Source organism: Artibeus jamaicensis, unplaced genomic scaffold (genome assembly GCF_021234435.1).
Source record: "Artibeus jamaicensis isolate MK-2021 breed Jamaican fruit bat unplaced genomic scaffold, CSHL_Jam_final contig_452, whole genome shotgun sequence".
Taxonomy (NCBI): domain Eukaryota; kingdom Metazoa; phylum Chordata; class Mammalia; order Chiroptera; family Phyllostomidae; genus Artibeus; species Artibeus jamaicensis.
In genome coordinates this window covers 52,891-66,960 of record NW_026521837.1, presented here as the reverse complement: position 1 = coordinate 66,960, position 14,070 = coordinate 52,891, and the positions used below count along the sequence as shown (strand labels likewise).

General features: G+C 36.1%; 1 protein-coding gene across 6 annotated transcripts in view; it reads left to right on the top strand.

Moving 5' to 3' along the window:
• Nucleotides 1-14,070, top strand: part of LIN54 (lin-54 DREAM MuvB core complex component) — an 81,591-nt gene that overhangs the window by 53,618 nt on the left and 13,903 nt on the right. For all 6 annotated transcript variants that reach the window (XM_037154810.2, XM_037154812.2, XM_037154813.2 and 3 more), the window contains exons 5-9: nt 4,551-4,767; nt 10,345-10,415; nt 11,004-11,201; nt 12,366-12,457; nt 13,696-13,767. In XM_037154810.2, coding sequence (XP_037010705.2) covers nt 4,551-4,767; nt 10,345-10,415; nt 11,004-11,201; nt 12,366-12,457; nt 13,696-13,767 — 650 coding nt within the window. The remainder of the gene's footprint in view (nt 1-4,550; nt 4,768-10,344; nt 10,416-11,003; nt 11,202-12,365; nt 12,458-13,695; nt 13,768-14,070) is intronic.

The following is a 14,070-nucleotide window of genomic DNA, read 5'->3' as shown; positions in this document are numbered from 1 at the left end:
ACCAATGGGTTTGACAAAAGTCAGTCATTTCATATATCTAATCCTGCAAAGCTACTGTTTTGTGAAACAAACACACTGTAGTAAACACTACCCAACCAGCACTGAGGAAACTGTTATTCTCATTTTGAAGTAGATTAAACAAATGCTGGGGTTTTTTTTTAAGATTTTATTTATTTTCAGAGAGAGTGGAAGGGAGAAAGATTAGGAGAAAAATATCAACATGTGAGAGAAACTTGGGACCTGGCCTACAACCCAGGCATGTTCCCTGACTGGGAACTGAACCAGTGACCTTTGGTTTGCAGGCCAGTGCTTAATCCACTGAGCCACACCAGCCAGGGCCAAATGCTGTCTTTAAAAAAAAATTTATTAAATGTATTGGGGTGACACTGGATAATAAAATTACATAAGTTACAGGTATACAATTACATAAAATTACATAAGTTGCAGGTATACAATCATCTATGTACTATATTGTGTATTTACAACTCCACGTCAAGTCTCCTTCCATTACTATCTGTCTTCCCCTTACCCTCTTCCACCTCCCCCACCCCCTCTTGCGCTGGTAATGACCAACAGCATAATGTGCAGGGTCCCAAAGCATTATTTGATTTTCATTTAGTGGTAATGTTCTCCCTTATACAATTAGAGAAGCAAAGGTATAAAGATGCATTAGGTTGCTTGCCGGAATGCATACAAGACTGAGACAAACTGCAACCAAAGCTCATATGTCTAAATAATGACTTATAAACTATGTTTACAAATAGACTAAATTGCAGATTGTACAAAAGGGGGGGAAAAGCAAGCACATTAATATGGAACCCTACAAATTCAGTGTTTTTGGATATTGGCTGAAACATCTATATATGTGTCTCCAAAATCGCCAGATAAAATAAGAACCCTCATTTGCAGAACAAAAAGTTTTACTCTATTTTTTCTTTTAGATAAACCTTCAGTTGAGTGAGGACTTTTGGAATTTGCTGATTGGAAAATGAACAAAAAATTTATTTTAAATATATAATGACATTAATCTGTAAATAGAAATGGCTTGAACAAATAGAAAAAATCTTTCAAGACCATGTTTTTTACAGCAGCCACTAATACCTGTTAAATATAGCTATTTTTAATTTAAGATAGATGCTCTTTTTTTATTCTCACCTGAGGACATACTTGCTGATTGTACAAAGAGGGGAAGGGAGAGAGAGAGAGAGAAACATCCATCAGTTGCTTCTTGTAGGTGCCCCAATCAGGGACCAAACCTGCAACCAAGGTGTGTGACCTGACTGGTATTGACCTTTGGTTTACAGGGCAGTGCTCCAACCAACTGAGCCACATTGGACAGGGTTGTTCATTCATTTAATTATTCATTAAGCATTTATAACAGCAAGCATTATAATGTCTAACTTAAGAGAATCAGCTTTGGAATTGGATCTGGTTCAAATCCTGGCTCTACTACTTGTTAGCTGGTATGACCTTGGAGAAGGTACTTAATTTTTCTGAGCTTCAGTTTCTCCATCAGTAATTGGCATAATTATGATGATACAAATAGCAGTTTACATTAATTGAGCATTGTAATATATGATGAGTTATTTGCACTTTATACAACAATCCTTTGATAAAGTACCATTTTCACATTCTCAGATGAGGAAACTTAGACACAGAAAAGTTTTAGTTACACAAGGTCACACAGGTAGGAAATGATATAGTCTAGATCGAAACCCAGGAACTCTGGATTTTCTGTTTGGCCTATAGAACTAGCTTGTTGCAGACTCATTCTGCCAAGAACAACTAAAAAGCAAAGTAAGGTGTATTTTAAAAATCCTTTTGGCATTGGAGAAATACCAGGGAACTGGAACATCAGAGGCCACCACTCTGAAGTAAAGGGAAGCCTACAGAAGTCCACCCAGTGTTCATTGCGACACTTCCCCTCAGTGTTCGCGTTGATTTGTTAAGTTGTGGCTGAGAGACTAGGAAGGTGATCAAAAGGTGCCCACAGAACAGTGGAGAAACTGAGATGATCTGTTAATCTTATAGTTCTAATGGATAAAAATTTAGGGTCATGCCCCAACAAGGATAAGGAACCCTGTGAACACATCAACCCTGATTAGGGCCATTGAAGTATGATGGGGTGAGAGTGAACCAGAAATAGACAAGGCTTGTTGAAGATCGAAGCTCAGCGTCAAATCAGCTCAGTTTGTAACTGGTATAGATAATCTGTCCTCACTCCTCACTGCCTTCCAGCAGTCTAAGTGAATTCTCTCTGGAGGAATATAATATTCAGATCCTCAGATTATCTCCTTGATTTTTCATAAACAGTATCTGGCACTTAGTGACAAATCATCAGACATACCAGGCAACCAGGCCAAATTATTGAAAACCAAGAGATGTAGGCAGTAGAATGATCAGACTCAGATTTTTAAAGTACCTGAGTAATATATTCAGAAATTTCTTTAACAAGATGAGAAACTTCAGCAGATAATTAGAAACTATGAAAAGGAATCATTAATATTTTTATGATAAATAGCAAATGTTTTCAAACTTAAAATGGAGATTAAAAATTTTGTAGATGAGTTTATCAGATACAGATAAAGGATTAGATGTTTTGAAAAAGTAAGTGGATAAAATTTCTCATCAGCAGAGCTACACATAAGGAAAGGACAGAAAGGGTAAATTTGTGCAGTATACATAAATGGATGTCTTGTGGAGTTTAACTTATATGTAGAATTAAAATACTTAACACAAAGGTGGGGCAAGAGTAAATGATATTAGTGTTCTATGGTTCTTTCATTGTCTGTATGATGTGTAAAGTACTAACTTAATTTCTACATTGTAATCTCTAGAGTAAGCACCAAAAGAATAGTAATATAATATGTAAATCACAGTGGGAATATGAAATAATAAAACATTTAACCAAAAAGAAAGCAAGAAAGGAGAGAGAAAAAGGAATAGAAGAGTAAGTAGTTCAAATAGAAGTATAATATTTAACTTCAAACATTTAAAGAACTATGTAAACAGACATGCTGATTAAAAATATAGTCAAATCTGATTATTTTTAAGACCCAATTTTATGCAGCTTCTCAGAGTTGTAGGTTGAAGTTGAGGATACAGAAAAGCTGAAAGTAAAGAAACAAGGAAAGGCACACACAGTACTGTGCACAGTTAACTAAACCAGCCCCTGTGCGTGTGCCATGGCTGTGGTGAGCTAGTGAAATGGTCACTAGCTTTAAATCAGACCATCTTAGAGTTTTTTAAGCATTGGCATATATACATATTAAGTAACCAATACACTTAACTGCTAGGTTTGAGGCACTTTGTTTCTTAAGACAGTATTTTTCCCCCCTTTAGAGCTGATACAGGAAGGACTGTGACTTGCACCATTGTATGTGTTTGTCTCAGGTTGCTTGATTTTTCAGTAGTTTCTTAATGTATGCATTTTATCTCTTCAAGTTTTATATTCTCATTTAACTCATCGACTGTAATGGCTATTATCTCTTTATTTTAAATCTGCTTTGTGGTCCCTCTGCCTAATGATAATATGTGAATTATTTTATGCTGAAGTAATCTCTGTTGACTATTACCTGTAGAATTTCCAAACTAAATGATATTTTTCTCTTTTTTTAATTTTTTAGGCTTTTAAGAAAATGTTCAAATTCTTAAGAATTATTCTTTAACAAATTATTATTCACATAATGATATAGATATCCTCAATCATATTAGTTACCTTTTAGCATGAGGGTTTTTTGAAGAATAGGTGGGGATGTGATTCTTTATAAAATACTATAGAAGTAGTTAAGAATTTTGTTTGGACCTTTGCTTTGTATGATAGTCTGTTATGCATTGATTAAACATTGATTAGAGAAACTTAAGAGATGATTTTTCTGTTCTGTCTCTGATGTTTCATTTAGTTTTTTTAGGAACTTGAACTGAAGGAGAAAATTAAAAATAATCTCAGATCTGAATCACCCAAAAGTAGTTAGTTTCCCTAGACAACGAAGTTGGTGTGATTCTGGGCTGAATTTGGTCTCCTACCCATGTGTTAGTGGGTACGTTTGTATCTTTGGAGTGCTCTAAGCCTTTCAGAAATGACTAGACTTAAGGGGGCTTTTGGGGGGTTTCTTTCTCCTTTAGAACATGGGAAATAGTCAATTTGGTGGATAGTGATAAAGCCAAATATCTGTATCCCTTTCTTATGTATTGAATATGAGGCTTAATTCTGGGAATTTTAAAATAATCTATTTCTCATAAATTTCACCTGATAGTAACAAAACTGTATGAGTTTTTGTAATTTAAGTAATAATTTCTTCATAGCAAATCATCTGACCTGGATTATCAAGGATGTTAACCACTAGAGATGGAAGACAGAACTCAATCATTGTGGGTTTCTCACCTGTATTCATTACTGTTCTTCTCATTTCTCTTTGAACAGGTTATTTTTTTCAACAGCTTTTGATGAAACACAGGAACATACTTTTACTTGAGCAATTGTCTTAAGTTAAAAGGTATAGGAAAGTTAAATACCAGATTAATGATAGCCATGTTGTATTGTTTAATAGGCAGTGAAATCGGCTGTGCAGACCATTACTGTTGGAGGCGTGAGCACATCACAATTTAAGACAATTATTCCTCTGGCAACTGCTCCCAATGTCCAGCAGATCCAAGTGCCTGGAAGCAAGTTTCATTATGTCCGACTTGTTACTGCCACAACAGCCAGTAGCTCAACCCAGCCAGGTAGTCAGAATCCCAGTACAAACACTCAGCCTCTTCAGCAAGGTTAGTAACCTTTTTTTTTAATATAGTAATCAATGCTTTGAACATCAGTCCTTGCTGAAATCCTGAATAAGTATGGCATTTCTCTTGAGAGTTTGAGTCAGCAGCTGTTATAGAAAGCAGTGAAATAGAATCGTGGTTTTATACATTCTGTTAGGAAGGTGGTACACAGTATGCTGTACCACCAGATAATCATAATTATTCAATAATTTGTTGAATAACAATTATTCAACAAATGGCAGTTGGCCATTTTATTGCTAGTTTAAAAGCCTACTGTTTTATGCCAGTGGGATAAATTGAGATAGAACCAAATTATTTATCTTATTTTCTAAACTATGAAGATGCTTGATAAGGTTTGGGTGAGCTGAAATGACCAGTAGGCAAGGTATAAATGATAAGTAGGAATTTATATCATTTATATTCTTATTTTGAATCTGTAATTGCTAATAAAAAGCCATTTCAATGATCCGTTATTTTGCTCACTTGTATTTTTTCTGGAAGGTATTCCTGTTTATATTCCTTTTATTTTCTGATGATGTTTAATCCTTTCTGCCATATGAAACACAGACTCATGCATATAACCTTTCTCCATATTTATACTTAAAGTGAATTTTGTGAAGGAATCAGGGCAGTTTATAATTTAGGACCTAATTTTTTTCCCTTGGAAGACTGATGTATATTCTAGTGACATCAAAAAGTAGTTGATGGCAAGTGAATGATTTATTGTTTACTGGCTGTAAATAGAATTGAAGACCTATTCTTTCCTTTTTATTAAGTAATCAGAGGTATCTATTGGAGCTATCTATTGCTGATAGCTACTTTACCTAAGGGGAAAATCTATTTTTTAAATTAGTGATGGGAGAAAAATGGAGAACGCACGAGGGCAACTATTTTAGTGTATATTCCATTAAAATTAGACATGTAATTATATTTTCAAATGCTTCTTTAAACTGATTGTGGAAGAAAATTCACAATCAGTACTCTTAATAAGAGGGAAAATGAAACATTGCTGACTAGGGGAATCAAATTTTATAATCTCTTAATATTTAAACTTATCAGGATACTAACAGAAGTATTGGGTTGGCCAAAAAGTTCGTTTGTTTTTTGCTGTAAGATGGCTCTAGTAGCACTTAATTGTCTTTAACTTCATTGGAAACAATTTTGTTAGACTGTATTGTGATAGCTGTCATATCAGCATGCATTTAAATTAAAAAATCAGAATTGGAGAATTTTGTGTAGCCATTTTAATATTGATGAAAGAAAATGTGTGACATTTTTTGGCATGTTATACTTTACTATTTCAAGAAAAGTAAAAATGCAACTAAAATACAAAAAAAAAGATTTGTGCAGTGTTTGGAGAATTGAACATGTCTTAAGTGGTTTGCAAAGTTTCGTGCAGGAGATTCCTCATTGGATGATGCCCCATGGCCATGGGTAGACCAGTTGACATTGACAGCGATCAAACCAAGACACTGAGAGCAATCAGTGTTATACCACCTGCAAAATAGTCAACATACTCTAAATATCCAAATCAATAAAGTTACTGGTGAAAATGAAAACTGTCTTTTTACAGAAAAAACATACAAGGACTTTTCGGCCAATCCAATAATGCTACGAGTTCAATTTCCTTAGATATAAAACAGTCATTAGATACAATTGATTATATTTTATATGTGTATTTGTATGTACACAATATGCTGAGTGTCCATTTTCAGTATAATGTTAAGACTGATTTACTCATTATCAAGAATAAACCTTTGGTATAAGCAGAAAAGGGAGCTGAAGATGCAGGAAGAGCAGAGGGATGGGTTAGACATTCCATAATTCTAGTGTATTTATTAGCACCTTCTTTTCCAACTTCGTGTCTGTTTTTCTGCTCCTCTACCTCTCTATTCTCTTTGCCTCCTGGAAATTCCTTATTCCACCCTTCCCCCTCTTCTACTTCTCTGCTTTTTCCTTTTTTGCTTTCCACCTTCAACTTTCCTGCTCTGTTCTCTCGTCTCTCTGGCTCCTTCTCTTTATATAACCTCTTTCAGGCACTCACACACACTTATTACTCATGTGATTTCCCTTGTAACCACCTGTATTTTTCTCTTTTTATCTTTCCTAGCCCATAAAAGATCTGGGTATATATATTATTTCACAGGAATAATGAGTTTAATTTACAGTTTTTATTAAGAGATACACTAAATAGTTTCTCTAACTTATCAAGTATATCATTATGCCTTTCTAAGGGCTTGATTTTCTATGAGTGATTTACATTTTCCCACTAAAGCCATACAAAAATCAGTATTCAAAGGCTACAACTGTTAATTGGCAGGAAGACCCAGAAGAGTACTTGGTTAACCTTTTTAAATTATAATATACCATCTTGGTGAGGGAGGAAATCAATTTAAGAAATTTTTAAAATCTTAAGAACTTGCAGGTATGGTTTTTGAAGTTTGGAAGGGGCTATTCTGAAAGTATTGTTTAGAGTTCCTGTTAAAGATTAAAAAATAAAAGGTTATGCCAGCTTCTGTGAAAACTGCAATAGTAGTAATATTAAGGAGGCTGAGAAATATGGACTGCTAACTTATATGACTCACCCCTGCAGATAATTTATAGTGTTCTGTTTTCTTCATTACCCAGGTTTCAGTTAAAACTCAGAATGCAGATGCCAAGCTAATGTAAACCCAGAGTTCCCTAATTTTCTAACTCTTTGTATGCACTGGAGCACATGGACAGTTACCCTTTCTTTATTATCCAAATAAGAATCATCTGAGCCTGAGGACAGGCCACACACTCCTTTCCCATTATTTCACAGACCATTAGGAAGTTCTTACATTCTTCTTAATTGAACTAGTTTCATAATCGCTGTTCTATGTGCTATTGGTGTAGGGAGTCCACTCTTCTATACGCCTAGCATGAATTCAGATTTTTAAAATTTCATATAGTATTGCCAAGACCAGACTATAATAGTTATTATAACTTTACTAAAGATAAAGTAACTGAGGAGAATCAAACAGAACAGGAAACTTTCAAATCAGGTGTCAGATGTCACTGCTTCTATAATTTATGGTCATATATATATACCCTTTGTATAGCAACTTTATTGAGATCAATTCATACCTACTGCAAACTTCATCCTTATTAAGCATACTGTTTAGTTTTTTGTGTTGTTTTGTTTTGTTTTTTGTATGTGTATTCAGAGATACACATTTATCACCACTAATCATACACTTTCTGGAGGTTGTTTTTCTTCCCCTTCTCCCTAAGTTGTCACCTTACTACAGGAGCCCACTCCCTTTTAGGTCAGAGTACTCTAATGTTCCAAGACTCTTACCTTTTGGTCTTAGGCCGTCAACCCTCCCAGCCTTTCTATCAAGGGAAGACTGTTGTTTTTTGTTTTATGGTTCAGAGCAATTTAGAGCCCTTTTTCTTAACCTCTGTCTTCCAGACCAGTCTCTAGACTGTCTGCATAGATAAAACCTGAAGGGATTTTCTTTCTATCTTTCTAAATCCCTTTATTTTAGACTCTGGAAGTGGCAGTAAGCAGTATGAATGTGTTTCTTTTGGTCCAAACATAACAGGTGTAGTGCCAGTCTGTCTCCTGAATTTCTTCATGGCATTTTTCTATGTCAGGTTTCATCTTTCCTTTAAACATTCTCTTCCCTGAAATTTTAGCTTTACTAACTGTCATGTTCCCAACTACTTGAAAGCTTAGCAATGACTTCTTCCCTTACACTTACATTTTCTACCATCCAAATTGTTGATAATTCATGTCCTTTCATCTCCACTATTTCTCTGTGGCTGATCTCTTTTTTCCATTCCCAGTGCTGTCACCCCAAATGAGACCCTCATTTTTTGCATTCTTCTAATTTTCCTTGTTTCTTGTAACTCCATTCTCTTACACACTGCTTCCAAACACAATTTCTTTTTGTGCTGTTTCAATAGTATTTCTGTACTTCAGAACCCTCAGAAACTACTGAATTAAAAGTACATGTTTCTGCCCTAGCTGGTATCGCTCAGTGGATTAAGTACAGGCCTAAGAACCAAAGGATTGTTGGTTTGATTCTTGGTCAGGGCACATGCCTGGTTTACAGGCCAGCTCCCCAGTAGTGGGCACACGAGAGGCAACCACACATTGATGTTTCTCTCCCTCAGTTTCTTCCTCCCTTCCCTCTGTCTAAAATAAATAAATAAAATCTTTAAAATAGAGAGAGATTTCTACCCTAACATTCAAGGTTTTCAGAATGGCTGCAGTCTGCCTTCTTTGTGCCAGTGCTTGCCTACTTTAACCCTAGACTCTAACCGAATTGGTCTGTTCACCAACATTTTGTGAAATGTTTTGCAGCTTCCCGGCATCCAGCTTCTACTTCTCAAGCTTCATCCTCAGGAAGGCATGTCCTCCAGCCTGTGTGCCCTCTCTGCAACTGTCCACTGATCAGGACCCTCCTTAGACACAGTGCCTTCAATGCATTCTTTCCATACTCCCATTCTCTGCCAGTCACCTATATTTTCTGTCTGCTTTGAACTGCCACAGGACTTTCTCTTTTTATTTTAAACAGTATTTATTTTATCTGGGTACTGTCTAATCAGCTCTACTTGTATGTTATCTCTTTGAGCAGGTATCTAGTTCTTTAGTTTCCCTGGAACTCTGTCCACAATGCCATGTATATAGTAGTAATGTAGTAATACAATGACAATGTCATCTGACATTTATTCAGTACACTTACTATTTCTTGGGCACTATTCTAATAATTTTCTTTTTAGATTTTATTTATATTTAGACAGGGTAGGGAGAGAGGGAGACAAACCTCAGTGTGTGGTTGCCTCTCTTGCTCCCCCTACTGGGGAGCTGGCCTGCAACCCAGGCATGTGCCCTGGCTGGGAATCAAACCAGCAACCCTTTAGTTGGAGGCTGGCACTCAATTCACTGAGCCACACCAGCCAGGGCCTAATAAATTTTTATGAATCAATGTATTTTATCCTCATACTCTTTAAGGGAGATACTACCTCTATATTGTAGATGGAGTTATAGGTAAAGAGAATTTAAGCATTTAGAAAGGATTTGAACCCCCAGGGTTTGATGATTTATGAGCCCATACATATTACCTTTCATGCTATGCTGCCTTTTAGTAGGTACTGTAAATAATGAATTACACAAGAATGATATATTCTCTGGCTTGAATATAAACACAGCAACTAGAAACAGTATAGAATAGCATTGTTACCCCAGGCTCCTCAAAGGCAGGTTTTTAAATTTATGCAACGTTTCATCTGACTGTATTTAGCAGTGATTGTATATGTCATCTGAATACAGATTGAAGTACTTTTGGAAGAATGTCTTAAATGAAAACAGTCCCTCATAAAGTGACTAAATAACTACCAGTAGATGGGCTAAGGAATTAGATATAAATTCCCTGGTAGATGGATTAAGGAATTTTGAAAGCTAACTATTCTGATTAAAGATTGCTCCAATAGGAAGCAGGTGGAATTTGTTAAGCTCTTTCATGAGGGTGTCTTGAGAGAACTAAGTAAGATACTTTAAATATTATTTTCTGAAAGTAAATTGTCCCTTTTTCCTCCTCTTTAAAAAAGCAAAGCCCACTGTCAGCACCACTCCAGTGCGGATGTCAGTCCCACTTGTGTCTGCGCAGACTGTCAAACAAGTGAGTGTCAGATAACTTTTTTCTCAGTCTCTGTCAGATGGAAAGTTTTTAAGTTTGTTTGTTTGTTTTAAGCTCTGGCCAGTTTTATTAAAGGCAAATTTTGCATGATTTGTTTTAAACCAGTCTGTTTGGCATGCTTCTAATAATACCAGAATCACCTTGATCAGTGATAGCAGTATGCATATCCTATAGTATTTTCCACACCCCTGTGCCCAATTCAGTATTATTGCCACTGTATTGATGTACACCAATCTTAGCCCACATGGCTTAGTGCTCTGTTTTAGATTTCCTCAAGGCAGAACCAGTTTCTCTTTGCTTTGTCTGATCATTTTCAGAGTCCTCTTGTACCCCAGCACATATTCTTTACTCTTCCTAACAAGTTGGAGTATAGAGTTGATCAGCTCCAGCAACTATTTTGTTTTATTTGCAGCTACCATCTCCTGCCTTAGGTGCAGAATGGACCCCAACCAAGAACAGCCACCTAGGTGGCCACAGGAAAAAGTTAAGATTTAATTACAAGAGATATATACTGAATTAGAAGCTATAAAATTTATTTTTGTAATGATTGATATACTTTCTTTTGTTTAGGTTGTTCCAAAACCAATCAATCCAACTTCACAAATAGTTACTACTAGCCAGCCACAGCAGCGGCTCATCATGCCTGCCACCCCACTGCCACAGATCCAGCCAAACCTCACTAACCTGCCACCAGGCACTGTGCTGGCACCAGCTCCGGGGACAGGGAATGTGGGTTATGCGGTGCTTCCAGCTCAATATGTTACTCAGGTATGAGGCAAAAATGAAGTCATTGCATTTCCCAAAGGATAATTGGGTGTAAGATATTGAGTGTTGTCACATTTTGAAAACTATTCAAACCCTCTAACTTATTTTTTTTTAATTGATTTGAGAAAGGAAGGGAGGGAGAAAGAAATACTGATTGGTTGTTCTACTTATTCATGCATTCATTGGTTGCTTGTTGTATGTGCCCTGACTGTGATGGAACTCAGAGCCCTAGTGTATGGGGCAATGCTCTAACCAACCGAGCTACCTGACCAGTGCAATTTGGTCATCTTTAGATCGAAGCTACAGATATCCGATTGGCTGACTTGGATTAGGAGTATTGCTTCTAGGAAGTGGAAGTTTTCTTTTTCATGTAAGAACCAAGCAAATTTGAACCATGTTCTAAGCTGTTGAATTGATCTACTCAGAATATAAGAGAGAGAAACTGAATGACATGTACTTGGGAGTATGTACATCAGTATGTGGTACTGATTTTTAAAATTAATGTTCAGTATTTTTATTATTAGCATCTCTTTTCTTATGTTTAGAAATCAGTGTTAAGTAGGAACTTAATTACTGTGCATGTAACTTCTCGTTTTCTATAACTTGCAGTGTGATAAATGATCAATAGAGTAAGTTTTATTTACAAGCAGATAACATAGCACTTTTTTAGCCAATACACATTGTTACAGTACTTTTAGGGCATTTATAATTTTCTGATTCTGATAACATATTCCTCTATGAAAACATGTATTATGTTTGTACCATGTTGTATTTTTAAAATTTCACATTGGCCCTGGCTGGTGTAGCTCAGTGGATTGAGCACTGGTCTGCGAACCAAAGGATTTCTGGTTCTATTCCCAGTCAGGACACATGCCTGGTCAGGTCCCTGGTGGGGGCACGTGAGAGGCAGCCACACATTGATGTTTCCCTCTCTTTCTCCCTCAACTTCCCCTGTCCAAAAATAAAATCTTTAAAAAAAATTCACATTGTTTTCACCTCAGTTAATATTAGTTTGGATGTTCAGAAAATCTCCATGAGTTAGTATGTTTACATGAAATTCTTTAATCTATTTTAGTAGATGAATTTGTGCTTCTTACTGATCATTATATCTGAGAATATTGTCCTTTTTTGTAATTATGGCCTAAAATTGTCTTTCCTTGCATGTAGCTACAGCAGTCTTCATATGTGTCTATAGCAAGCAACTCTAACTTTACTGGTACACCAGGGATCCAGACCCAGGCAAGGCTTCCATTCAATGGGTGAGTATTCAGAAAATATGTCAGTTAAGTTGTTGGATCAGGTTAAATGCAGCATGAAAAAAAAAAAATATATATATGTATATATATATACACACGTATGTGTATATTTCATATATATGTATTTAATATATATATCAAGTTATTTATTTGATTTTTTCCTTTTTTCCCCAAAGCTATGTGAGCAATGCATCTGTGGTACTTTTTATCTTGAAATACTTTAACAAAAATGTTATAGTAATAGTCAAAGGAACTCCCAAATATTTTATTTGAGGGCCACCCCTTGAGATGCCTATTTTAGTCCTATTAGCCAACACTACATCAGCGCCAACCCAGGGGTGCTCTCCTCCCTCCCCTGCCCTATCCACCCAGCCTCCCCCAGGGGAGCCCTCCACCACACATTATGAATAATTGTATTTTTGCCAACCCGGAGGGTTTTACTCCGCCTCTGTCCCACCCCTCTTCAAGCTAAGCTCTGTGCTGAAGATGAGTTTCCAGCTGAGTCTAGAGGCCTCGGGAGTTTTCCCAGGCGTGACCAGTGGTGGAGGTGGGGGAAATCTAGTGATATATGGCAGGACTTTTTAAATTTTAAGTCATGTATTTATTTTCATGTATTAAATATATCAGTAGTTCATCAAAGAAAATAACTCCCAAATATTTTTTCTTGGATTCACCAATTTTTCCACATGCTTTATTATTCTGTCTCTCCGTTCTTCCTCTGTCCTCTCCTTTCCCCTCCCCTTTCCTTCGCATCCTGAATATACTTTTCAAGTTGTTATGTTAGGTCCTTGCTTCTTTTGTTCGTTTGTCTGTTTTTTTAACTGTGAATTTTTGCCTTTGCAGTGTTGGTTGGTTCCAGTCTACCGCTCCCTCCCCTTCCAATAATTCAGTGCCACACACCCTTTTCTTCTCACTACCTTTTAGAATTGAATCTAAAATATTTTGAGGAGATAGCAACTCTAGTTCTCTGAAGGAAGAGTATTTTGGGAATCTTCTGTTGAAGTTAATGTTAACACCCTGCCCCCCAACCCCCATATCTTGGCTCTCTACCTCCCTTTTTATGTTACAATTTGCTTTTGAAATTAATGTAAATGGAACAACATAGCAAACTTTTTATTAGTGATGGATACATTTGTTAAAGCTTTATCTTAGGAACAATTTACAGGTTAGGGGCTTCTCTAATTTTGAATAGTTACTTTTAATTGATTAAAATGTGTGTCTTTTTGTGTGTGTGTGTGCAGCATAATACCATCAGAGTCCGCCAGTCGGCCCAGAAAACCCTGTAACTGTACAAAATCGTTGTGTTTGAAATTGTAAGTCTTTTTGCTGTTGTTCCTCACTGATATACATGAAAATACTTTTAAAAATAAATGTAGTTTAGTAAAATTTCTTAACAGACTATTCCATAGCCTGAGTAATTTAAATAGACATACCAATGTGTATGAGAACATGACAATGTGAAAATACTGTTTCATTTGTTTAGAAAGAAATAATTGTAGAGTCTTTATAATAGATGAAGCACAGGTATAGGGGTTAGGATCACAGCAGCGGGAGACAGACATAGTCTCTGTCCTTAATAATAATACATTTGACCTTAATTATGACCTTTATAATTT